The sequence below is a fragment of the Ischnura elegans genome (genome assembly GCF_921293095.1).
Source record: "Ischnura elegans chromosome 13 unlocalized genomic scaffold, ioIscEleg1.1 SUPER_13_unloc_3, whole genome shotgun sequence".
NCBI lineage: Eukaryota > Metazoa > Arthropoda > Insecta > Odonata > Coenagrionidae > Ischnura > Ischnura elegans.
Genome location: NW_025791659.1, coordinates 4,366,392 through 4,392,156, shown reverse-complemented (window position 1 = coordinate 4,392,156; position 25,765 = coordinate 4,366,392). Strand labels below are relative to the sequence as shown.

The 25,765-nt window shown below is 35.3% G+C and overlaps 1 protein-coding gene across 1 annotated transcript in view; it reads left to right on the top strand.

Annotated features, from left to right (window-relative positions):
• Positions 1-20,831, top strand: part of LOC124172972 (zinc finger protein 271-like) — a 42,859-nt gene extending 22,028 nt beyond the window's left edge. The window contains exon 4 of the mRNA XM_046552501.1: positions 17,283-20,831. Coding sequence (XP_046408457.1) covers positions 17,283-18,606 — 1,324 coding nt within the window. The 3' untranslated portion in view covers positions 18,607-20,831. The remainder of the gene's footprint in view (positions 1-17,282) is intronic.
• The last annotated feature ends 4,934 nt before the right edge of the window (positions 20,832-25,765 follow it).

Below are 25,765 nucleotides of genomic sequence, written 5' to 3'. Positions count from 1 at the left end.
CAGACGAAAGGCGATGTTTTTTTGCATCACTAAATTTCCTTACTGAAATACTATTCAAAGAATTTATAAGTGCCGCACTGAATAAAAATCATGCAAAGCATTGTTTCGTCAATCATTATATTTATCGAACGACAGTTTACCACATAAATTTGAGACTGAGCACTCCATTAACTTTATTTCTAACAGATCGCTAGCAAATACAGAGGTTGAGGAGTCTTTGATGAAAGTTTTCCGGCGGTGAAACCCTCGCTATGGCGAGAGCCAACACCGAAAGGGTCTCGTAAAAACGAATTTTTTAACACGCTTATTATAGGGTCAATTGATGGTGCATTGGCTATCTCTCGTAATAGCGGGGGTGTCGCTATAGCCCGTACTCGCTTTAACGAGGTTCCACTGTATCATGTTTCTTAACCTTTTTTTCTACAAAAATGTTCCATTTGCGGAAAATCGTAGATATTTAAATGTAAACAATCCTTTGTCAGTCTATCAATTAAATTTTCTGGATTGCATACCAAAAATACTTTTCTCTTTAGAGATCAATTAAGTGATAAATTATGATTGACAAGGGAAATCTTACATCAGCCACCTGAATTAATGATCGGACAAGATTGTTTCTGCTACTATATGCTTCTCTATATCTTGTGATTGGTGTGTTTTGGGATAAACTGTCTTATTTTAAAGATGCAACTATCAGTGTTAAACAAATAACAATAAACTGCATGTTTTCAGAACTTAGCCAACCAATTTAAGTACTTAAAAGTGATTCCATCGAGAGATGCAGGGAACTTCATTTTCAGAAGAATTTCCAACAGTTCCCTGGTATCTCAGTTTCATCGATCCCTACTGCATTAGAAGGTATGTTTTTTAGATTTTTGCTTATGCGTGGCAACGAATACATCTAGATACAATATTTTTTATGGGGTGAAGGGATTACTCATATTCCCAACTTGTACTCTCATTTCATGCATACCCGCAGCAAAAATATATGTCATATAGATTTTACGATTGTTCTCATTTTACCTGTAGCAAATATTTATTGAGGAGCCCCATTATTAATTCTCAGTCACGCAAATAATGTTTAAAAATCATTAGGAAATACACAATGGGGATGTTGACACATATTGGGGAATGTATGAAGAAGTCGTGCATTTCTGATTTGCAGTTTCACGGAGATCAGTAGCAACGAATGCAAGGCCACCCACTTGCCACACACTCAATGAAGGCAGTTTGCCTGTAGCTTTCACTCAAAGTTGACTGCTAAAAGGTCTTTTCTCCATAGTCATATCCTACTTATTCCTCAATATGATTAAATAGTGAAGGCAAGGAATTTTGCCGTGTAGAAATCGGTGAAATTGTGTCCATAGCCAAAAATAATGTGACAGTAGTTATTAGATATTTTGTATTAATAGATGTGTTGCTGAATTTGTTATACAAATATGTTCACTTTGCCAATAATTATGGTTAGATATTGTGTTTTCTATTGTAAAATATTGTCATACCACTGTAATGAATAGATGTATTGTATTGAAAGATATTTTATGAATCTGATTTTCAAATATGTTTGCTCTACCAATGTTTTAGTGGTAAAATGTTGTCGTTTTCAATTGTAAAATATTGTCACACTGCTGTGACATTTTTTTCTCACAGCAAAAATTTTCCTTTTGCCTCACCGTAGTAATTTAAATGAAATCAATCTAATAAGCTTAAGCCTATCATTTTAAATCTACGGACTGAGTTTCAAGAATGCTTTTCTGTTGATAGGTCAATTAGTTGATAAAGTATGATTGAAAAGGAAAGTGTTAAACCTCAGGCACTTGACTTACAGATATGGTTTATTGTTGCTGCTATTATGCTTCTCAGTAGCTTTGTAATTGTTGTGTTTTTGGATATATTGTGCCCTACTTTAATGATGCAACTATCCTTGTTAATCAAATGAAAGCAAACGGCTTCTGTATACAAAAAATTGCCAGGCAATGTTAGTACGTAAAAGTGAATCCACTGAAAATATAGGGAACTTTATTTTCCAAAGAATTTTCAAGGTCTCTTGTTTTTTTCTATTCCATTGATCACTCTTGTATTAGAAAATTGTTTACTCTTGATTTTAACCTAACTTCCAATTTGTATAAGTGGAAATGGTATGGCTCCTAGGGAGTTGTTTTTATTTTACTGATCAACTTAAAAATAATATTAGTTGTTAAAGTTGGAATGTGAAATAAGAAATAATATGTCAATGTGCCAGGTAAGCTTGGACACACAGGCATTGTTCATTTTTGTACAAAACCTTCTTTCTTACTAAAATAAAAAACTAAAAAGCATTACATGTGATTAAGAAATGATGTTTAACTTGTAGCCTTCTCATATACCTACTCTTGAAATTAATGCCAAACTTACTCAGCCCTTAAGCTCACCTTTTTTCATGATTACCAGTTTTTCAGTCAATATTTTTTTTTCATTTGCCATGCCAAATTGCTGTGATTGGCCACTGGCTCATACCTTTTCCCCTCTGCTTTGGAAATGCCAAAACTTATTTTAGGACTTAAAAATCCCAATTATGAATGGCTAAAGTGATGTATGTTAGGCAGTCAAATTTTAAGAAAAAGAGTTTATCTGTCTTCTATTCCTTCACAATTCAATCTTTAAATTTAATGCACAAATCATATTTACTTATATCAAACACAATTGATGTGTATTCAGGATGGGATATCAGGAGCAAAAATACGGTGGACCAAACACCACTATATGTTTCCATAACATGGCCCTCTTCCTGTATATTTTCGCTTCATCAACAAAAATTGTTTTCCATTAATTGTTGATTCCTACTTTTTTGTCCCATTGTATTGAATAATCTTTGTGTTTGCCCGCTTTTCACAAAACTTTGTATGGGACTGACCGCTTCCTTTAAAAGGAAGCCTAAATTTGGATAATGCCACCAAACAATTTTTTAGCCATACCCTTGGATAATACCATCGAAGCCCCAATTCCTTCTAGTGCGACCTTTCCTCATTTCCTTTTGAATTCATGAATTGCTGGATAGAAGAATATTTTATACATAGTTGAACATTCCAGTGGGTCGAAATCATCGCTTTTACCTTACTCTAGGGCATAAAACATATATTTATTGCAACACTATCACTCATATCTTTCCACAGATGATATCATTTTTTTCCACCTCTCTTTCAGTAATTGCTCAAATCCATCTGCTTGACTCATTAATTTGCATGTTATTATTCATTCCAACAACTCTCCATGTTCTCTTTTTAACTAGCCCTGTGAAAATGTGGTATTGCACATTCTTACTGCTGCTAGGCAATAATCGCTATACTTTTTCTACTAATTCCATTGCTCTTCCTTTTTGGCTATCCCTTCACTATAAACTAACGTAAACAAATCAAATATGCACATAGGCATCACTTTTTTATCAAGGTAACTTAGGTACCTTATAAATTTGCTTCAACACTATTAAACCTCTCACCTCTGTGCAGTGCAGCATATGGGTCCTTCAATTCTGTTCCTATACGGTGCTTGAATGGTGGGTATTTAACTCGGGGTGCTTAAATTTGGCAGCACTAAAGATTCTGTGCACTGTTATTCTGTAGAATTAAGGCTAGGGAGGGTCTTAGGCACAACTAATACTGGGGTGTCTGGGGGAGTGGAATACCTGCCAGGGTAAGCGGGATGTGTGGGGACACTGCTTCAGAAAAATTTCAAGATAAATAGTTCAAAATGGTGAGTTTTGCAGCTTTCGGAGGGATATTTAATAATACATTAATAATATTTACACTATTCTGTAAGTAATATTAATCCAATTAAGTAAAATGGATTGAACTTAAAAAAAATTTTTGAGCTCTGGTGGGAGTTTATCCCTCAACCCCCCCTCCCTGTGCCACTGGTGCAGATATTGAGTACAATATTTTAAGCATCGTAATCGCTCTCCAAAATACTTCCAAAAATGTTTATTGTATGGAAGATTTTCAAACTTCATAATTATTAATACGTATGTACCATATTATTAGTTGTTTACTTTTGCCTGCTCCCTGTGTCCAGTGGTTAGTAGTAGACCTATGTTTCTTTAATCCATTAATTCTCAGAAATTTTTTTTCAAAAAATTTTACTTCCGACACTTAAATTATGATGAGAAGACATCAAATCTAATGGAGGAAATAATTTTAAAAAATCTCTAACATTAAGACCTGTGTTTCTTTAAACAGGATCCTGAGCAGTTTCTACGTCAGCGCCTTGTCTCATTTCTCTTTTTATTTTCCTGATTTAATACACCATTTCTTCTTTAAAAATTAAATATTTCAGTTTGTGGGTTTTGTTGAACAAAATGCCATCTGCTTGATCGAGCATGTTTCCTATCAGTCCTTCCTTTGCACTGATCTAAATTTTGTCCCGCAGTGATTTTCTCCACTAATATTTAAGTTGCAAAATTTTACAGTGCTAGGAATCTTTTTTACAAATTCCTTCCTCTTTCAATCTACAAAACTGAGAAATTTGTTGAGCAATGAAAACCTTTCCTTGCTCATTACATTTAGAAAAAATTGAATTTAAAACACAATTTTTCGTTAAAATTCTGGAACCTAAGTCTCAAGCTTAATCTAAATTTAAGTCTTAAACCTAAAAATACAGTTAAATCCTCCAGAGTTGCGGGAACCCACTTTTGATGGTGAGATATTTTTTGCTGGGTAGTTTTCTTTGCAAATATTCAAGAAACTATGCTATAATTGTAATTATTTCATTTTCAAAATTTATCTCAAAATATGCCACGGGATCATCTTTACACAGAACAGGTGATATTTGTTTTGCAACTAAATCACATGTTAAGATCACAGGCATGTCTTCACTGCTGATCTGTTCCCAATTATTTTCTTGAATCTTCACAGAAGAATGAGATGGTGGAAATCTTTAAACCTGGAGTCAAGGGAGTATCCATTTGAAACCTCCAAAGTGGTATCAAGACATCCTGCACTCTTTTCTTCCAGAGCATCAAGAACCTGCTCATCGGACAATTCATGAGAGCCAGAAGGCATGATCAATTAATGAAAGGCTCAGATATGGAAGGGGCCCTTGGCAGTAAAAAGTAAAACCGCCAAAGCAAAGGTAGACGCAAAATTATCCCAACCCCAACCTTCAAGCCTCGTAAATAAGATAGCTGATGATCTCTGCATTTCTTCAGGGTTTTCTTCCACGTCAGCTTGTTTTTAGACAACAGTTTCGCTGGCTTTCCTGCCAGCATCTTCAGGTCAAAGGTGTTGGCTGTTGGTTTTTGCCTCGTTTATATACTGTTGGCTGGATTGGAGCTGCACTGTGATTGGCTGTCTGACTGGGTGCTTCTCTGTGATTGGCACTCTCTTTGATGACTTTTCTAGGCCTTGTGAAGGAAAGAAGAAAACCCTGAAGAAATGCAGAGATCAAACCATCACCGTGGAAATCTATGTTCTTAGGTACCAGATGCTGATAGGTCTTCGAGGCTACAAGAAGCATTGGCAATTTCTAGATGGTCCATTTCTTCTCAACCATTGCCATGATGAAAGAGAAAGGTAACAATCAGGCAGAAAAGCAGATGATAATGAAGTACAGAGAGGAGCATGCAGCACCCGTACATACAACACAAATTCACTGTGAAATATATAAATCGGAGCGTGAATGGAGGATTATATCACTAGAGTGCCGATTAGATGCTTCTCCTAGAGGAAACATCCTGACGCAACTGGAAATAGTATTCTAACAAAAATTCAAACGAACAATCAAAGGTAATAAAGAGTCACAGAACCAAGGCAGGTAGATATTTATTGCATATGTACTCACTGGAAAAACATGTATGGAAGCATCAGAGATAGGAATTCTAAATGAAAGATTTGGATGCATATGGTGAGTGGGGCATGCTTGAGGCATTCAGGGGATGCAGATGGTGCGTCGCACATGCTGAGAGATAGACCACTGGCATTTAAAGTCAGGCTTGAGGGGTTAAATAATAGGGAACATAAAGTATTCTTTCCTCTCATTGTCTTTCACTGTTCAAACTCACGCCATCGCTCATTGGATATTGCTTGAAACAGTACTGCTTCCATTACATTCATCTGATATCAATTCACGAGAAGCCTCTTTCAGTCTCTATTCTTCCTACAGCAATTGCTGAAACCACTCGTAAAGTGGTCATCACCAGTTTGGCTTTTGACGGCTGGAATACACCTACATCAAATACAAAGCGCATGAAATAAAAATCTCCAAAAGATTGTATCAGCATCCTAGTCTATTACAAACCACAAATTGCAAATTATCTGCACATCCGTTCAGCTCTCAAAGAAAATCACGCTAAACCTTCCCAAAATTAAGGAAATCCATGGCATCCACTATCACTGCGACCCTAACTGAACTATGGCTGTAAGAACAGAGTCCTTCTAGCAAGCAAGAAACTCAGAAACATGCCACTCTTCAGTGTCGCAGCGAGGGGGGATTTTGGGAGATGAAACCCCCTCCAGAGCTCCCCAGAGTAATTTTTAAGTTTTATCCATTTAATTAATTAGATTGATATTACTAACGCAATAGTACAAGGAGGAATAAAAATATTACTCAGGAAACTGTTAAACCTCCCCTTTTAAACCATTTATCATTTTAATTCTGCAATTTATTAATCTCGTACCTACCGTTTATCTTGGTGGGTATACCATACCGCCAAACACCCCGGCCACTCTTACCTACCAAAATTCATTTATCTCATTTCAGCACTTTAAAACAATTGTTTCTCTACTTCATTTTTCAATCTATCATTCGTGACCATTGATTGCGAGTAATTCTATGAATAGTATGATTTAATAACCGTGGTTTAATAATGTTATTTTGAAAATTATTCTCCCTCAACTGATATACTTCCAGCGACATGACATTATTGGTATAAGTGTTCACATTTGCATTATGATTACTATTATGTTTTCTGCTTTGGAGCCATACCATATAATATAGTGGCATAATTCCTCTTCACAATTTACTACTTTAATGCTTATCTGTCGTGTACATAATACCTTTCATTTGCTTAAAAGGCCTTTTCACATAGCCATTTCTCTGTCAGCTTATTATCACTATTATTTATTAAGATAAGCTACGCTAGAATCATGATATATTTCCTCAGTCTTCATTGATCACTCGTTGATTAAAATTTTTAACTGAAGTATTGGTCGTCCTTGTCTCTGACATTCTCAATGGATGCATGCAAAAGAAAATAATGTAAGTAGCACTTTTTTGTGAATGTCAGTTTTGTACCTGAGATATTTTACAAAAGGATTTTATGCAGAATTCTTTGCTCGTGCATTGATAATTATTTTCTATTGAATCATGTGTATATTTCGGCATGGCTTCCTTTGTGGTTGTATAAAAATGAAAATGGTATTAGTTGAACTTTTTGGTGGATTTCATTATTTTGTGGGAGAAATAATTCATGCCGCTTATCTTCAGTGATTATCACGGATTCATGTTGTGGTTTCGACTGCAGCATGAATACATTGCTATAAACTGAAATATGAGTCTGTGTGGGCATGGCTTTCTTTGCGGTTTCATACAAATGATAAAATGGTATTGGTGAAACTTATTGGTGGATTCCATTATTTTGAAGATGAAATATTCAATTCAGTTTATATTCAGTGATTTATTACTGTCCATAAGGAGTATATACATGGACTCAGTAAAATGATATGTTGAGGTCATGGCCAAATGTGAATTGCAGAGACCTACTACTGAGGCTGTGGACGTTAATGCCGTGTGATTGTGGCATATAGTACCTCATCCTTTCATTTACTCTAATTTATTTTGCAGTAATTTGAACAAGCAAATTATAGACAAACAAAAATGATGTAGTCCTAAATATTCATGCAATGCAAAAAATAATTAATGATATAAATGTAGAGATGCACGATTATAAAGAGCTGATGGGCAAAAGAATGAATGAATATTAAATTCATTTAATTCATCCAACCATTTGATTGCATTTAATGGCAAATAGCCTTTGAGGCAGCGTGTAAACATTTTGTTCTTTTAATGATTAAGGGCCAAGGAGATAAATTATTATATACAATCTCATAAGAATGGCTGTGGGACTGCTTAGTGTTGAAATGGTTCTGATGACTATGTGAAAATGTAAGAGAAATTATCCTGGAAATGGCTTTGGATTTAACAAGGTAAGAATTCTGTTCCATCGAAGGAAACTAAGTTATGGATATGAGGTTATTTTATGAAAGGGTGTCTGCATAATCCTTTGTGGGGAAAGGTTGGTAAGATAAATGTTTGGCATGTATCTGAAGAAGGAAAATCTTACTATTTTATATAGTAATTGAATTTACTTTTTTGCTGACGGAGAAACCTTTGCGGAGAACATTCATGCTGAAAAATAACGATTTCAATTCATCTTGAAGAAATCTTTTATTTTAAATTAAGATTGGTGTGACTACATGCGATGGGTAAAAAAAAGAAACATTTTTCATTAAAAAATAGTTTCCGTTACATATTTGGCCCTAGTCCTTGAAGGTAGCTGAGCAACTACAGTCTTGAATTTTGAAATGGATGATTTTAAGATGCATGCTTGTTGAAATAGCATCAGATTAGGAACTAAACAAATGTTAACTTTTGCTATCTATCTAAAAATGCTATCTTTTGTTCGTCTGGGAACATTCTGACTTATGATCGAATGCGAAACCATTTTTGGTGGCAGTAAGATTACATTTTAGTACATTTAAAGAACTCATACGTACTTTAATTGTTGAACTGTAGAAATCATGACTTGTATGTGAAATCAACGCTTCAAGGTATATCATCCATTCCAAAATTACCGCCGCGCGTATTTTGATATCGATCTGTTGATGTCTTTGCGTCTCGACTTTGGAGTCGATAGTGTCGACCCTAGCGACGCTATCGATCGTCAATTACTTCCGGGCGGGCGCGCAGAGACATTGTCTTTACCCCAAAGAATAATAATTGTCTGTGTTGTGTGCTTTGAGAGATATTGTTCTCATTATTAAACATTCATATTGATGCCGGACATTCTATTACTCGAGGTTAGTTTTTGTTTGTAAACAAGTTAGTGGTTAAGCTATTTATAATAACGTGGTTTTGTTGGTTAATCTAAAGACTAAAGCTTTCCTGTTTATTTCCGAAATAGGTTTTGAGTTGCTGCTGGCTCCATTTATGCCTGTCATAATTAGAGGGTACAATAACATAATTTGTATTCGAATGCCGTAGCACGGAATTCGTATTCGTGTATATAATCCATATTTTTGACGGTGAGTAATGACCGATTTGCTAGTGTCTCTTTGTGATGATGGGTCTTTTAAAATGCACAATTTCATATAAGAACCTCATAAAATGTCGTGCATATAGTTTCTCTTGTTCTAAGATAATTTCCTTGGTGTGAATAGCTAGTCTACATCTTTGAGTATGCTATATACATTTCTGTGTTATCGTGTGGTTATTTTGATTATATTTTCTAAACGTTCGCTGGTATTTAAAGCATGCTACCAACCATGAATCTTATGTGTTACTCCCGATGAATGATAGGATTATTTGTTTTAAGTACTTATTGTGACGATTACAGTTTTTCATTCTTCTTAGTCAGCGTCGCGGAAATATTTTAACTCTCACAATATATTGTTTAAAATTTCAGTACTTGTAAGTATTAGCGAAAAAAATGATCATTAGTGTAAAGGCAGGAAACCTCTTACGGTGGCAATTACAATTGAATATCAACGTATCAATTCACTTGCAATTTAGTATTTGACTCTTCTGTTTGTAATTTAGAGGATTTTGAAAACAAAAGATCTCTTCTGGTATGTGATGTCAAATAAGAAAAAATACCTTGTTTTCAACGTTTCTATCTGATAGCTCCTGAAGTTTGGTTCTTACTTGACAAATTTATGTGTGACACTGCGGTGCAGGATGACGTAATGCTAAAGTCGGTTCATCAACAATGAAAATACAAGTTTTATGTATCCGGCCTAATGTATCAAGATTATTTCTGTAGAGTTTGTTATTTAAGGCTCGGTATCAAATAAGATGACATGATAATTGGCGTGATCCATGTAAGCATAAGTTTGTTTATCGTAAACAATTCAGGTTGATGGTCAACTCATCCTATGTTTCATTCATTGGCTGCAATGTTGGTAAGGTAAATGAGTGCTCATGAACGCCCTTTGTAATTGCTATCATGAATTATGTATCTCTCTCCATTTTTCGTACTGGTTCTTTTAGTGCTGGGCGTTGGTGAATGCTCAAGGCAATTTCTTTGAGCTGCCTGATTGTTTTGCGTGTGAGTTGGCATTTCTACTGCAGATGGACGATCTCATTAATTGCCTATTTCCATATTTTTTCAATGCTTTATTAGTGCTGAGTATTGGGAGAATCCCTTGTTTTTTTTCCTTTCAGTCATCCTAATTTTTTTGTGCTTATGATAATTTTTTGAAGTGCTGATGAATGGTATCTTTGCCTGCCATTTTAAAATGCATAGTTTCATTTCTTTATAATGCTTCCAACAGTGCAATTAGTGGGGAATGCTGAACATATAGGCTCTGTAGCTGCCCGATTACTTAGTGCTCTTGAAAATCCTTTTCGATTGCTGATAAATGCCCTCTTTCTTGCCATCAGGGTCATTCCATGTCAACTCAACCAGGTCCCACGCCCACCATCTCAGATTTTGATAATTCTTTCCCTGTTGTTAGTTTCAACCTTAGTTAAGAAAAATCCAAAATATTAAAGACCCATTGTAAGTACTTTCCAAGATGTGAGTGTTTGAAGTCAATGAGGCACACACAAAAATTCTGCGCAACAGTCAAATTATTCAAAACTAACATATTTGTGCCCCTGTAAAACCTAAACCAAATGAGCCAAGCTAGTAAAAATATCAAAATCTAAGATGGTGGGCATGGGACCCTGGTTGAGTTGACATGGAATGACCCATGTGCTCATCACAGCAAACATTTTTGAGAGTCGATTAAAATGTGACCAGAGTGGGAATAGAATGGAATACTATGGGATGGAATTGGGCACACTCAGTGCATTCCTTCTTTTTTAGCCGCTAGAATATTTTTTATAATAGAACATGCCTTTTTAGTGCTCATAGGGTTCTTTTAAATTGTCATACCGAAGTGCCTTTTTTCCAGTTCTTAAAAAATTCTTTTAGTGCTGAGTTACTGGGAATGCTCATGATATTTTCCTTAAGGAAGCCTAAATATTTTGAATGGTGAATTTGCTTTCCAAGTTTTTAAGGATGCTCTTTTTAATTGCTTACATGAAGTGCCTATTTCAAAATTTTAATATTGCTTCTTTTAACCCTTTCCCTGCTGTTCAATCTTCGAAAACCTTCTCCTCATAAGCGGCAAAAAGGTTAAAATGCGTTTCCTGGGCCCAAATGAAGGTTCTTCAATAATTGGCATGGTATACCCTCCAAAGGGTTGCAAATCAGGGACCCTATCCTCAACGAGCTCACCCATGCAGAACTTTCTCATCGACCCTACCAGCGAGGGGGCCTCCCTCATGAAAAGTGACCACTCTGACTGCAATTTGAAAATCAATCCGATCATCAAAATATGATTGTCTTCATCGCACTCTTGCCAATCAAGTACGTCTTTGAACCGTGTTTCTGTGATGAAAAATAACTATTTTGTTAACTTTGCTAAAATAGCCATATTTTTTTAACAAAATCATTATTTTTCATCGCACTGCCACCGGGCCGATATATCGGCCCTCGCTGGTTGCACGAAAACTGCCTGGGACTGATTAATTGACCCGAATTATTTCACTTTATTTTCGTGATTGTGGCGTTTTCAACGGCTGTAATTAATGTAAACCCCTATAATCTATCTATGGTTATAAGGATTAAATGTATCTTAAGGATTGGTTAAAAAAATCTAGACGTATTAAATGAAATTAAGTAGCTTAAAAATTTTTAAATCTGAAATGTTGCTAATTGCGGAAAATAGTCTTGGCAGTCTTCGTACATCCCACCTTAAATGGGCTGGCAGGAAAAGGGTGAAGCACCTGATCTATGTACAGGTCTATCATTCTTACACATCTGAAACAAGTATGGTCTGAGGGTATCAGTAATTAATTCCCACCATCCAAAAGGTGGTAGCTTGTTCTGCACACGACTCTATAATTTTTGCACATCTAAACGAAGTTCGATCTGGGAGTACATATCTGTAATGCTCACTGCCATCCCTATTTCCCAAACCTTCTTTATCTTTTCAAACACATGCACTTGCTCATTCACTATAATTTTAATATTACGTCTATTTGTCGGTACTTCTCTATTTCTTATTCTACCACTTTCAGGGATTTGAGGTGCTAATAGATGTCTAGAGTTGGTAGTGTTGTCCTAAATCTTCTATTCATTAAAAATTGGGAGGTTCAGTATGTTTCACCCAATATAGTGTTAAGGCCTGGTTACACGGTGCATTAACCCGTACGGGTTAATGTATGAATACATGTCTGTTTGCATGTCTGAATTCATGGACGTTTGCGTGAACGAGAAGCACGAAGGTTACACGGTACATGCGTGCGCACAAGTTTTCACACATTTTCTCGTAAAGTGAGGCGTTTAGTTTTTGTTTATTCCCTTTGCAGTGCGCAAAATTTAAATGTGTAAACATTATCATTAGGTAGGAAGCAGTCGATACCTACCAGAAAATAATTCCCTTTTCGTTGTTTCCTGTAGGACCAGGAAATTTCACATACTGGTAATATATTTGCGCTGCCGCGTAAAGAGTGGTGTTCATTGTAGTTGCCAAAGTTGTTTCATTTCGTGCCAGTAATATTTATTTATATTTAATATTTATCGTTATCGCTCGCTTAATGTTATCTCAAAAGTACTCTATTTATTTCAAACTGTTATCAAAGTTAATACTCAGGCTGAAAATTTGTAGACACATCTTGTTTTTAAGCCGTGTTTACTATACATTTTTCTGTCATCTGTTTCACTGACTGTAGATGACGTATGAGAGTAGATATTTTTAATACGTTGTTCTACTTTTGTTCGGGACGGTTATAAAGTGAAGAATGTATTTGCTGTTGATGGAAAAGATGTTGGTTTAGAGATCTGGTCGATTTATGACTTTGCTAATGTCAGTCGTCTTTTTGTGGTAAGCCAGTGCATTCCCACCTCGGACGTATAAAAGGTAGAATTGTCGTTAAATCGGATTATATAAATTATGTTTAAATGTGTTCTATTAGTCGTATGATAGCCGTTGTATTTCACAAATGTCGTGTTGAAAACTCTGTTATAACCTCATCGATTGTTTTGTTCCGGCATAATACAACCAATAAGATACCATAGTCATAATGTTGGTATGTCCGGCATGCATACTGGGTTATTCTCTATGAATATTAGTGTAGATGCAAATGGTGAGTTTGTGGCAGGATTCAAGCACTTACGATACAGTACAAATACGTGTAAAGAGTTACTGAATAGCCCTGCTGATGACAACTAATTGTGTCGTTTCCGTTGTTTCTCATCAGGTGGCTCTGTCATCAACTTGTGCGAATGCATGAACGAAATTAGAACAGGTTCTATTTTCCGTTCACGCGTTCATGCATTTGTACATTTTGGGGTGGTTACACGGTGAATTTTTCCGTTCATTCTCGCGTTCATACATGTAGACATTAACCCGTACGGGTTAATGCACCGTGTAACCAGGCCTTTACTGTACTCAAGTAATGCACTCCTTTATTAGCTTCTCTACAGATTTTAATTATTTTTTATGAGCAGTTTGGACAGTTCTTTCCACCTGGCCATATGATCTAGCGTAGTTATGTGAATTTCCATTCATTTGAAAACGTTTTGAATTCTTAGGAACCAAATATATTTTTTTCAGCGATAACAATTTCAGATATGCCAAAGCAACTCAATACATCCTTCATAAATAAAATCTTTCTTAAGGAAGCCAAAATGGTTCAACTTATTGCACTTGAAACATAGTTTCCCGAAAGCATTACAACCTCCTTTTATATATTTATGGCAACATTTTTTACCCAAGCAAGGCAAATTAATCATATTTTTACTCATCACCTTTTCCATTTCATTATTGAACTTGATTTTTCTCTGAACACTGTCCGCTTTCAAAAGCACCCCTTCCTTCATTGATTTAGCATTTAATCAGTGGCAATGGAAGCAGATGTGTGTGTCCTCTTTTTTTGAAATGCTCTTGATGCGTGCAATGTTTGATTTACTAGCAGTCACTGCTCTGGCATGCTCCTGACTTTCTTCAATTGCCCTCCGTTTCCATATCCAAGTTTCAAATTGGTGATGCTAAGACAATTCTCCTGCAAGTGATCAATAGCCCTAATCACTATATTCTACACCGGTTTAGAGTCATTAAATTAAATTCTAACTCCAATTTTTAACTATGGACAGCAGTATATGACATTTTCAAGTTTGACCATGACCAAGCATTCACTTGCTTTGCACTTTATTGTCGCATTATATTTCTCTAATTTTAATCTTAAACTTTGATGCCTGCTTGAGATTATTTTATGAATAGCACCAATTATTATATTCTACACTGGTATATAGTCAGTACATACCAGTGGCGCATCGAGGGGGTGTTTTGGGGGGTAACCCCCCTCAGAGCTTAGACAATTTTTGAAGTTTGATATATTTTATTTATTTGGATTAAATTTACTGATAGAATAGTGAATGGATTAATAAAATATCCCTCAGAGGCCGTAAATTTCACCATTTTTAAGCATTTATCTTAATGTTTTCTGGTGGAGGGCCTTCGCACCTCCCAATTACCCTGGCAGGTATGCCATACACCCAGACACACCAGTATTAGTTGTGCCTAAAGCCTCCCCTAGCCCTAATTCCTGGCTGCACCCCTTGTACATACTACAAATGGATGGCCATGTACCATGTTGAGAAACTTGTTATTGCTGTGTTCTACACTTAAAAATTCTTTTTCCACATGTGTATACTCCTGTTCAGTCATAGTTAAGCACTAGGATATAAATTATAAAAGCTTTTTATCTGTTATATTAGTAACCACGGTGATATAAGTGATGAGAGATGGTTTTGAATTGAATATTTGTGTATTGTAGATAAATATGAAATTAATTACAGATGAACTTGTGAATTGTAGCCAATTTTTCATATTTTAGCCCTTTCCCTAGGATTGTAGAATCTCCATTTCTGAAAATGAACGAGTGAATGCTGAAAACTTAAACAAATTAAAAACAGCATTTTTGGAAAATAAAAGGACTGAGACTAGTTAATATGATAATCCAAATGAATACGTCACAAATATTGAAGTTTTCGAATGTCACTGAGAACTTATGTATCTCTATGTTTTCAAAGCGTTTTATGGAAGGAAGGTTATAAACAAAAAAAATAATATGGGTACAATTAATACATAAATATGGTTAAGAAACATTAATTGGGAAAACAACCAAATATGTTGTCAAATATGTTATAATATAAGAAGTCCTAATTCTAAAATAATTGTTGAAATCATTTATTTTTAGTACTATTAAAATTGACTTAACCACCTTAACCAATTCATTTCATATAATGTCAGCACTACTAAAACAAATCAAAGAAAACCGTTTATAATAGGATTAGATTGTTCTTTTGAAGATACTTTACATAGAAAGTTTAAATTGTGATAAATTGATTACAATGGTGAACACTGATGAATGCAGGGTAATTATTTTTGAAACATTATTATCAACGGAAATAATATTTTGAAAATTTGGGCCTCACAGGCCATCGGTTGATGCATTACAATATCCTATGATAGATATCGTCACATTTTTACTCATTACCTTTTCCATATTATTATTACCCAGGAATTTAAACTGTCCATTTTAAAAAGCACCCTCATTGATTCAGCATAATCAATGGTAAAGTTTGCAGATAGTGTGTGTCCTGTCTCCATTTTCCCAAAAGCAGCCATCACTGCTCTGGACTGCTCCCAGCTTTCTTCCTTTACCTTGCTTTGCTTAATTGCATCTTCAAATTTAAGATCAGGGATGCGAATAAAATTCTTCTGCAACTTATCATCAGCAATTCCCAATTCAATTTTCAATTCCCAGTACAACCATCAAGCGATTACAATAGCATTATAATGATGCAGTCCTGTGACTGGCCTTCGGGATTCGGTTGTTGTTCACTTTTTCAACTATTTAACACAAGTATTTCGATTTAGTAAAATAATTTATTGCATAGCTACTGTTCCTATAGTTTTTTCTCTTTATCTCTGCCTCACTTATTCAGTATTATATCAGCATGCTTCCTTAATATCTATACCATCTTACTTGCTCTATCTTTTCCCCATTGATAATGACAGTCTAATTTCCATCATCATTAACTTTCACATCTTTAGTTTTCACTACGCATACTTTCATTCCTTCCTCTAAGCTCTTCCTCCTCATTATTAGAAGTTTCTGATTGTCATTGGCCAGAATCACCATGTCATCGGCAAACCTGATGTATTTTTCATTGCATCCTCCATTCCCTTCTCAATTTTCTCTCTTCTTTGTTTTTCTGACCATCTCCTCCATGCATGTGTTAAGTATTGTGAGTGGAAGGCGGTAACACTGGCTTACTGCCCGGAACAGATTCATGCATTCTACTTTCATAGCCACTGTCTGGTTTTATACAGTTCCCTTATCAGCCTACCATCCTTCCAGTCCACTTTCTTTATCTTAAGAATACCCAATAGCTTATCCCTTTTTCCGTCTCTAATTTTTGTTGGAGTCTCCTGGATGTATACCGTTACATATTGTATATTTTGTTACACAATTCTACTACTTCTTGTTGACCTTCTTCTAAGCACATTAAAAATTTCAATTGGAAGCTCATCTATGCCCATTGTATTACCATTATTTCGGTACTTAATTGTTTGTGCTATCAATTTTAACGAGTACTGCCTCCAAATTTTTGTTTTATTGTTGATAGACACAATGACTTATTGTTCGAGCAAATGAAAAATGAACATAATAAAAGGGGCCCCTTGATACGTTGTGGCAGGTATATTGCTTTCCAATGAATGGCTTTGGTTATCAACAAAATGGCTTTAATAAGTTAGACCAGCATACCTTTCTGTTGAAATGAAAATATTAAAATTCTTTTCTAGGGCTCCCAGCTGGTGGTAGGAAGTTAAGGGGAACATCGAAGTGGTGACTGTATTTCTTCCTCAGCCTCTCTGATAGTCATTTAATGTGAGAGTTGAGCATCTGATGCTGGGGAATGAAGAAATATGATTAATGAAGACTTGGAAAATCGTGGAACTGTTCTTGCTGATAAGTTAACATCTTGCTGAATTCCTTAAGGTGGACAAAAAAGCATCCAAAATCAGTAAAGGCAGAGTCACAAGGTCTGTTGCGAGGTGTGGAAGTGGTTGTGATGCACCAGTTATCCCTAATACCCTTAGGATGATCAGAGTCAGTAAAAGGAGGAGTTGTGCAGAGGCAGTCGTGGGGAACAAACATGAGTTAAGTTATTGTGAGACGAAAAATGCTGAAAAGGGTAAAGGATCAAGTAAGACTTTTTATAATTGCTACCACTGCGCAGGTGGATTCAGCACCAAAAGTGAGCTCATCAAACACCTCGAAACTCATTTTGCTGCCACCAATTTGGACATTGATGCTGTGTCATGCGAGGTGCTAGATGTAAAACGTGCAAATAGTAAAAGACAAGGGCTGAGGCAAAAAGGGAATGGGCGTCAGAAGGAAATATCCGGAGGGATTCAGGAGAAAGGAAAGGATAGAAAAGGGAGAAGATTTGCTTTAGGAGCTGACCCATGTGTAGAAGGTGTTTCCTCGAATTCCTCCCCTTGTGATAGAGACATCAAAAAGGGAAAGTGTTCAAGTGCAAGAGAGAGGCCTTATTCATGTAGTGTGTGTAAAAAGTGCTTCACTCAAAGTCCTTATCTCAACAATCACATGCGTATGCACACAGGGGAAAAGCCTTATTCATGTAGTGTGTGTAATAAGCGTTTCACTCTTAGTTCTACTCTCAACAATCACATGCGAATACACACTGGGGAAAAGCCTTATTCCTGTAGTGTCTGCAATAAGTCTTTCTCTCAGAGGGGCCACCTCAACAACCATATGCTTACACACACAGGAGAGAAACATCATAAATGCAGTATCTGCAATAAGTCCTTCTCTCTGAGTGGCAACCTCAACAAGCATATGCGTACACATACAGGAGAGAGGCCTTATTCATGTACAATATGCTGTAAATCATTCAGTAATAGTAGTAACCTTACTATGGACATGCGCATACACACAGCAGATAAACCTTATTCCTGTAGTATCTGCAGGAAATCCTTCGCTCATAGTAGCACCCTCAACATGCATGTCCGTACCCACACAGGAGAGAGGCCTTTTTCATGTACAATATGCTGCAAATCTTTCTCTAACAGTTGCAACCTAAGCACACACACACGTATACACACAGGAGACGGACCGTATTCATGCAATGTCTGCAGCAAGTCCTTTTCTTACAAGTCCACCCTTGACCTTCACTTTCGTACCCATACAGGGGAGAAACCCTTTTCATGCAGCGATTGTGGGAAATCCTTCTCTCAGAAAGGTGACCTCGTGAGGCATTTCCGTACACACATGTGAGAGACATTAATTTTCCAGCTATGGGTATAATTGGTTCACTCAGATTCATTACTTACAGGCACGCGTCATGCAAACTCACAGGAAGGATAGGTCTTCTAGATTTCACAATTGTTTTCATTTCACCTTAAGAAAGTCTGTACTGATGAGCCTAGTAATTCATTCTCGCTTACAGAAGTAGTGTTTCATTACGATGAGGAAATATTCAATAGTGATGGCAACACATTGTAGTGTATGCTAAAGAAGTCATGGATTTCTAATTTGTACTTTGATGTAGCTTTATAGCAAAAAATTGAATGGCTGCCCACTTATGGCTCTCTGAAAAAGGCAGTATACTAGTAACTTTTGATCAAAATTGTCCCTTGAAGGAGTACTCTCCTTTTTTACGATACCTTACTTAATCCTTAATATGTATGTACTATATGAATTAAGAATGAATGCGAGGAGGTTTGCTGGTATTTAATTATTCTTATTGTGTCAATAACTTTAAAATATTGTGAATGCAGTGAATAGATAATTTGTACTGGGGAATATGTTATGGAAGTTGATATACAATAATGTTTACTATACCAATTTTTCAATGGTAAATTAACGTCATGTTTCTTAACCTTTTTTTCTGCAAAAATGTTCCATTTGCGGATTATCGTAGATATTTAAATGCAATCAATCCTTTGTCAGTCTATCATTTAAATTTTCATGACTGCATATCAAGAATACTTTTTTCTTTAGAGATCAATTAAGCGGTAAATTATGATTGACAAGGGAAGTCTTACGTCAGCCACCTGAATTAATGAGTGGACATGATTGTTTCTGCTACTATATGCTTCTCTATATCCTTGTGATTGGTTTGTTTTGGTATAAACTGTCTTATTTTAAAGATGCAACTATCAATGTTAAACAAATGACAATAAACCGCATGTTTTCAAAACTTAGCCAACCAATTTAAGTACTTTAAAGTGATTCCTCTGAGAGATGCAGGGAACTTCATTTTCAGAAGAATTTCCAACAGTTCCCTGGTATCTCAGTTTCATCGATCCCTACTGCATTAGAAGGTATGTTTTTTTTAGATTTTTTTCTTACGTGTGGCAACGAATACATATAGATACAAAATTTTTATGGTATGAAGGGATTACTCATATTCCCTACTTGAACACATTTCATGCATACCCGCAGCAAAAATATATGTCGTATAGATTTTATGATTGTTCTCATTTTACCTGTAGCAAATATTTATTGAGGAGCCCCATTATTAATTCTCATTCACGCAAATAATGTTTAACAATCATTAGGAAATACACAATAGGGATGTTGACACATATTGGGGAATGTATGAAGAAGTCGTGGATTTCTGATTTGCAGTTTCACGGAGATCAGTAGCAAAGAGTGCAAGGCCACCCACTTGCCACACACTCAATGAAGGCAGTTTGCCTGTAGCTTTCACTCAAAGTTGACTGCTAAAAGGTCTTTTCTTCAAGTCATATCCTTCTTATTCCTCAATATGATTTAATAATGTAGGCAAGGAATTTTGCCGTGTTGAAATCTGTGAAATTGTGTCCATAGCCTAAAAATAATGTGACAGTAGTTATTAGATATTTTGTATTAAAAGATGTGTTGCTGAATTTGATATTGAATTATGTTAACTATACCAATAATTATGGTTATATATTGTGTTTTCTATTGTAAAATATTGTCATACCACTAATGAATAGCTGTGTTGTATTGAAAGATATTTTATGAATCTGATTTTCAAATATGTTTGCTCTACCAATGTTTTAGTGGTAAAATGTTGTCGTTTTCAATTGTAAAATATTGTCACACTGCTGTGACATTTTTTTTCTTACAGCAAAAATTTACCTTTTGCCTCACCATAGTAATTTAAATGAAATCATTCTAATAAGCCTAAGCCTATCATTTAAAATCTACGAACTGAATTTCAAGAATGCTTTTCTCTTGATAGGTTGTTATTAGTTGATAAAGTATGATTGAAAAGGAAAGTGTTAAACCTCAGCCACTTGACTTACAGATATGGTTTATTGTTGCTGCTACTATATGCTTCTCAGTAGCTTTGTGACTGTTGTGTTTTTGGATAAATTGTGCCCTGCCCTAATGATGCAGCTACCCTTGTTAATCAAATGAAAGCAAACTGCTTCTGTGTACAAAAAGTATCCAGGCAATGTTAGTACGTAAAAGTGAATCTACTGAAAATATAGGTAACTTTATTTTCCAAAGAATTTTCAAGAACTCTTGTTTTTTTCTATTCCATAGATCACTCTTGTATTAGAAAATTGGTTACTCTTGATTTTAACCTAACTTCCAAATACCATAAGTGGAAATGGTATGGCTCCTGGGGAGTTTTTTTTATTTTACTGATCAACTTAAAAATAATATTAGTAGCCAAAGTTGGAATGTGAAAAAGAAATAATATGTCAATGTGCCAGGTAAGCTTAGACACACAGGCATTGTTCATTCTTGTACAAAACCTTCTTTCTTACTAAAATAAAAAACTTAAAAGCATTACATGTGATTAAGAAATGATGTTGCACTTGTAGCCTTCTAATATACCTACTCTTGAAATTAATGCCAAACTTACTCAGCCCTTAAGCTCATTTTTTTTCATGATAACCACAGTTTTTCAGTCAATATTTTTAAAATTTCATTTGCCATATGAAATTGCTGTGATTGGCCACTGGCTCATACCTTTTCCCCTCTGCTTTGCAAATGCCAATACTTATTATAGGACTTTAAATTTCCCAATTATGAATGGCTGAAGTGAAGTATGATAGGAAGTAAAATTTTAAGAAAAAGATTTCATCTGCCTACTATTATTTAACATTTAAATCTTTAAATTCAGTGCACAAATCATATTTACTTATATCAAACACACAATTGATGTTTATTCAGGATGGGATATCAGGAGCAAAAGTGCATTGGACGAAACAACACTACATATTTCCATAACATGGCCCTCTTCTTGTATATTTTCCCTTCATCAATAAAAATTATTTTCCATTAATTGTTGATTCATATTTTTTGTCCCATTGTGTTGGAGAATCTTTGTATTAGCCTGCTTTTCAAGAAGCTTTGTATGGGACTGACTGCTTCCTTTAAAATGAAGCAAAAATTTGGATAATTCCACCAAACAATTTTTAACCATATTCTTCGATAATACCATGGAAGCACCAATTCCTTCTTGTGTCACCTTTCCTCATTTTCTTTTGAATTCATGAATTGCTGGATAGAAGAATATTTTATACATAGTTGAACATTCCAGTGGGTCGAAATCATCGCTTTCACCTTACTCTAGAGCATAAAAAATATAATTATTGCAACACTATCACTCATTTCTTTCCACAGATGATATCATTTTTTCCACCTCCCTTTCAGTAATTGCTCAAATCCATCTGCTTGACTCATTAATTTGCACGTTATTATTCATTCCAACAACTCTCCATGTTCACTTTTTAACTAGCCCTGTGAAAATGTGGTAGGGCACATTCTTACTACTGCTACGCAATAATCGCTATACTTTTTCCACTAATTCCATTGCTCTTCCTTTTTGGCTCTCCCTTCACTATAAACTAATGTAAACAAATCGAATTAGCGCGAAGGCATCACTTTTTTATCAAGGTAACTTCGCACATGCTGATGGAGAGACCACTGGCATTTAAAGTCAGGCTTGAGGGGTTAGATAAAAGGGTACATACAGTATTCTTTCCACGCATCGTCTTTCACTGTTCAAAGTCACGCCATCGCTTATTGAATATTGCTTGAAACAATGCTGCTTCCATTACATCCATCTGATATCAATTCATGAGAAGCCTCTTTTAGTCTCCATCCTGCTCACAGCAATTGCTGAAACCACTCTTAAAGTGGTCATCACAAGTTTGGCTTTTGACGCCTAGAACACACCTACATCAAATATACAAAGCACAGAAAATAAAAATCTCCAAAAAATTGCATCAACATCCTAGTATATTTCGAACTGCCATTGGCAAATGATCTGCACATCTGTTCAGCTCTCTTGAAAATCTAGGTAAACCTTCCCAAAAATTTGCGGAATCTATGGCATCCACTAGCACTGCGACCCTAACTAAACTATGGCTGTAAGAACAGAGTCCCTCTAGCAAGCAAGAAACTCAGAAGCATGCCACTCTTCAGTGTCGCAGCGAGGGGGGGATTTTGGGAGATAAATCCCCCTGAGAGCTCCCCAGAGTAATTTTTAAGTTTTAATCATTTACTTAATTAGATTAATATTACTAATGCAATAGTACAAGGAGGAATAAAAATATCACTCAGAAAACTTTAAAACCTACCATTTTGAACCACTTCTCTTTAAATTCCACAATTTATTAATCTCGTACTTACCGCTCAACCTGGTGGGTATTCCATACCCCCAAACACCCTGGTGTTAGTTGCACCCAATTCCCCCCCTCAGCCTTAATTCCTAGCAGCACCCCTACCACTCTCCCCCACCAAAATTCATTAATCTCATTTCAGCACTTCAAAACAATTGTTTCTCTACTTTATTTTTCAATCTACCATTTGTGACCATTGATTGCGAGTAATGCTATGAATAGTATAATTTAATAACCGAAGTTAGTTAAGTTATTTTGAAAATTATTCTCCTTCTGCTGAAATACCTACAACAACATGACATTAATGGCACAAGTGTTCACATTAGCATCAGGATTACTATTGTGTTTCCTGCTGTGTTTTAGCCATTACCATACAATATAGTGGCATAATTCCTCTTTACAGTTTACTACTTTAATGCTTATCTGTCGTGTACATAATACATTACATTTGCTTTTGAGGCCTTTATATAAAGCCATTTCTCTGTCCACCTATTATCATTATTAAGATAACCCACACTAGAGTCTTGATGTAATTTACTCAGTATTCATTGGTCATTCGTTGATGAATATTTTTAACTAAGTATTGGTCAGTCTTGTTATAGTCATTCTCTGTGGATGCATGCAAAAGAAAATGATATAAGTAGACATTTTTGTGAATGTCATTTTGTACCTGAGATATTTTACAAAAGGATTTTATGCAGAATTCTTTGCTCATGCATTGATAATTATTTTCAATTGAGTCATGTGTATATGTTGGCATGGCTTCCTTTGTGGTTGCATACAAATGAAGATGGTATTAGTTGAATTTTTGGTGGATTTCATTATTTTGTGGGAGAAATAATTTGTGCCGCTTATCTTCAGTGATTATCACGGATTCATGTTGTGGTTTTGACTGCAGCATGAATCCATTGCTATCAACTGAAATATGAGTCTGTGTGGGCATGGCTTTCTTTGCGGTTGCATACAAATGACAAAATGGTATTGGTGAAACTTATTGGTGGATTTCATTATTTTGAAGTTGAAATATTCAATACAGTTTATATTCAGTGAGTATCATGGGTTTATGTTTGAGTTTTAAGGTGCAGAAGGGAAGGTAAGATTTTTCATCTGATGGGAATGGTGTTAGGGATAAAAAGAAAAATTACTGTCCATAAGCAGTATTTACATGGGCTCGGTAATATGACATGTTTAAGTGATTGCCAAATGTGAAGTGCAGAGACCTAGTACTGAGACCGTGGACGTTAATGCCGTGTGATTGTGGCATATAGTACCTCATCCTTTCATTTGGTCTAATTTTATTTTGCAGTAGTTTGAACAAGCAAATTATAGATGCATAAAAATAATGTAGTCGTAAATATTCGTGCAATGCAGAAAATAATTAATAAGATAAATGTAGAGATGCACAATTATCAAGAGCTTATAGGCAAAAGAAGGAATGAATGTTGACTTCATTGAATTCATCCAACCATTTGATTGCATTTAATGACAAATAGCCTGAGTAGTAGTTTAAATACATTATGTTCTTTTAATGATTAAGGGCCAAGGACAAATTTTTATTCACAATTTCATAAGTATGGCTAAGGGACTGCTTAGTGTTGAGATGGTTCTGATGAATGTGGTGAAAATGTAAGAGAAATAATCATGGAAATGGCTATGGATTGAACTAGGTAAGAATTCTGATCCATCAAGGGTATTAAGTTCTGGATTTGAGGTGATTTTATGAAGTGGTGTCTGCGTAAACCATTGTTGGGAAAGGTTGGTAAGATAAATGTATGGCATATTTCTGAAGAAGGAAAATCTTACTAGGTACTCGTATTGCTTCTGCTTACTCTTAGTATCTGAATTTACATTTTTGCTGATGGAGAGACCTTTTTATTAAGAATTTGTAATGTATTTAAATACAAACGTAGTGAATATGGTAGTACATAGTGTTGGGTGTTCCTTTGTGAATTGCATAGAAATAAGGTATTTAGTCAGTCTATAATACATGCCTGCCCAATGAAACATTTATAAACGAAAAATTTAATGTTTTAAAATCACGTGTTGGAAACTTAAATGATTAGAAATTAAGCAGAGGGTAATTTAGGGTATGAGAAAAACCAAAAGTTATAAAAATAAATATTCCATAGGCCCTAACCTTAAAGGTAGCTTAGCCTTTGTCTCACAATCAAATTTGCGTCATAAAGTTTGTAATAAATTTTAATATAACTGATGTGCTCTGTCTCCCACGGTCAAAATTTCATCCTAGTTGGATCTTTTGTTCCTATTGTTTTGACCAAACTCTAGTTCAAATGAATAAGCGTTATATCTGTTTAAAAATACATAATTGTAGAAAGAACAGCAGTTTCGGAAATGAGGAAATTTTTCAGTTTTTATGAAATGAATTAATTATAAAAGTAAAGTATCGAGCAACTAATATTGCAAATATATCACTTAGTGTCGTGTTTCCTATGTAAATTACATGAAAATAAGATTGTTCAATGAGATTAATTCATCTTGAAGAATTTTTTTATTTTAAATTAAGCTAAGGGTTTCTACATACGATGGGAACCTCCTTCTTACATGCGATGGGTATGAAAAAGACACATGATTCATTACAACATATAGTCTGCGTCAAATATTAGGCCCTAGTCTTTGAGGGTAGCTTAGCAACTAAAGTCTTGAATTTTTAAACGGATGATTTTATGATGCATCTTTTGTTCCTCTGGGTACAGTCTTACTTATGAATTTAATTCGAAACCCTTTTATATGACAGCAAGATTAAATTTTTGTGCTTTTAATCAACTAATATGTTCTTTAATAGTAAA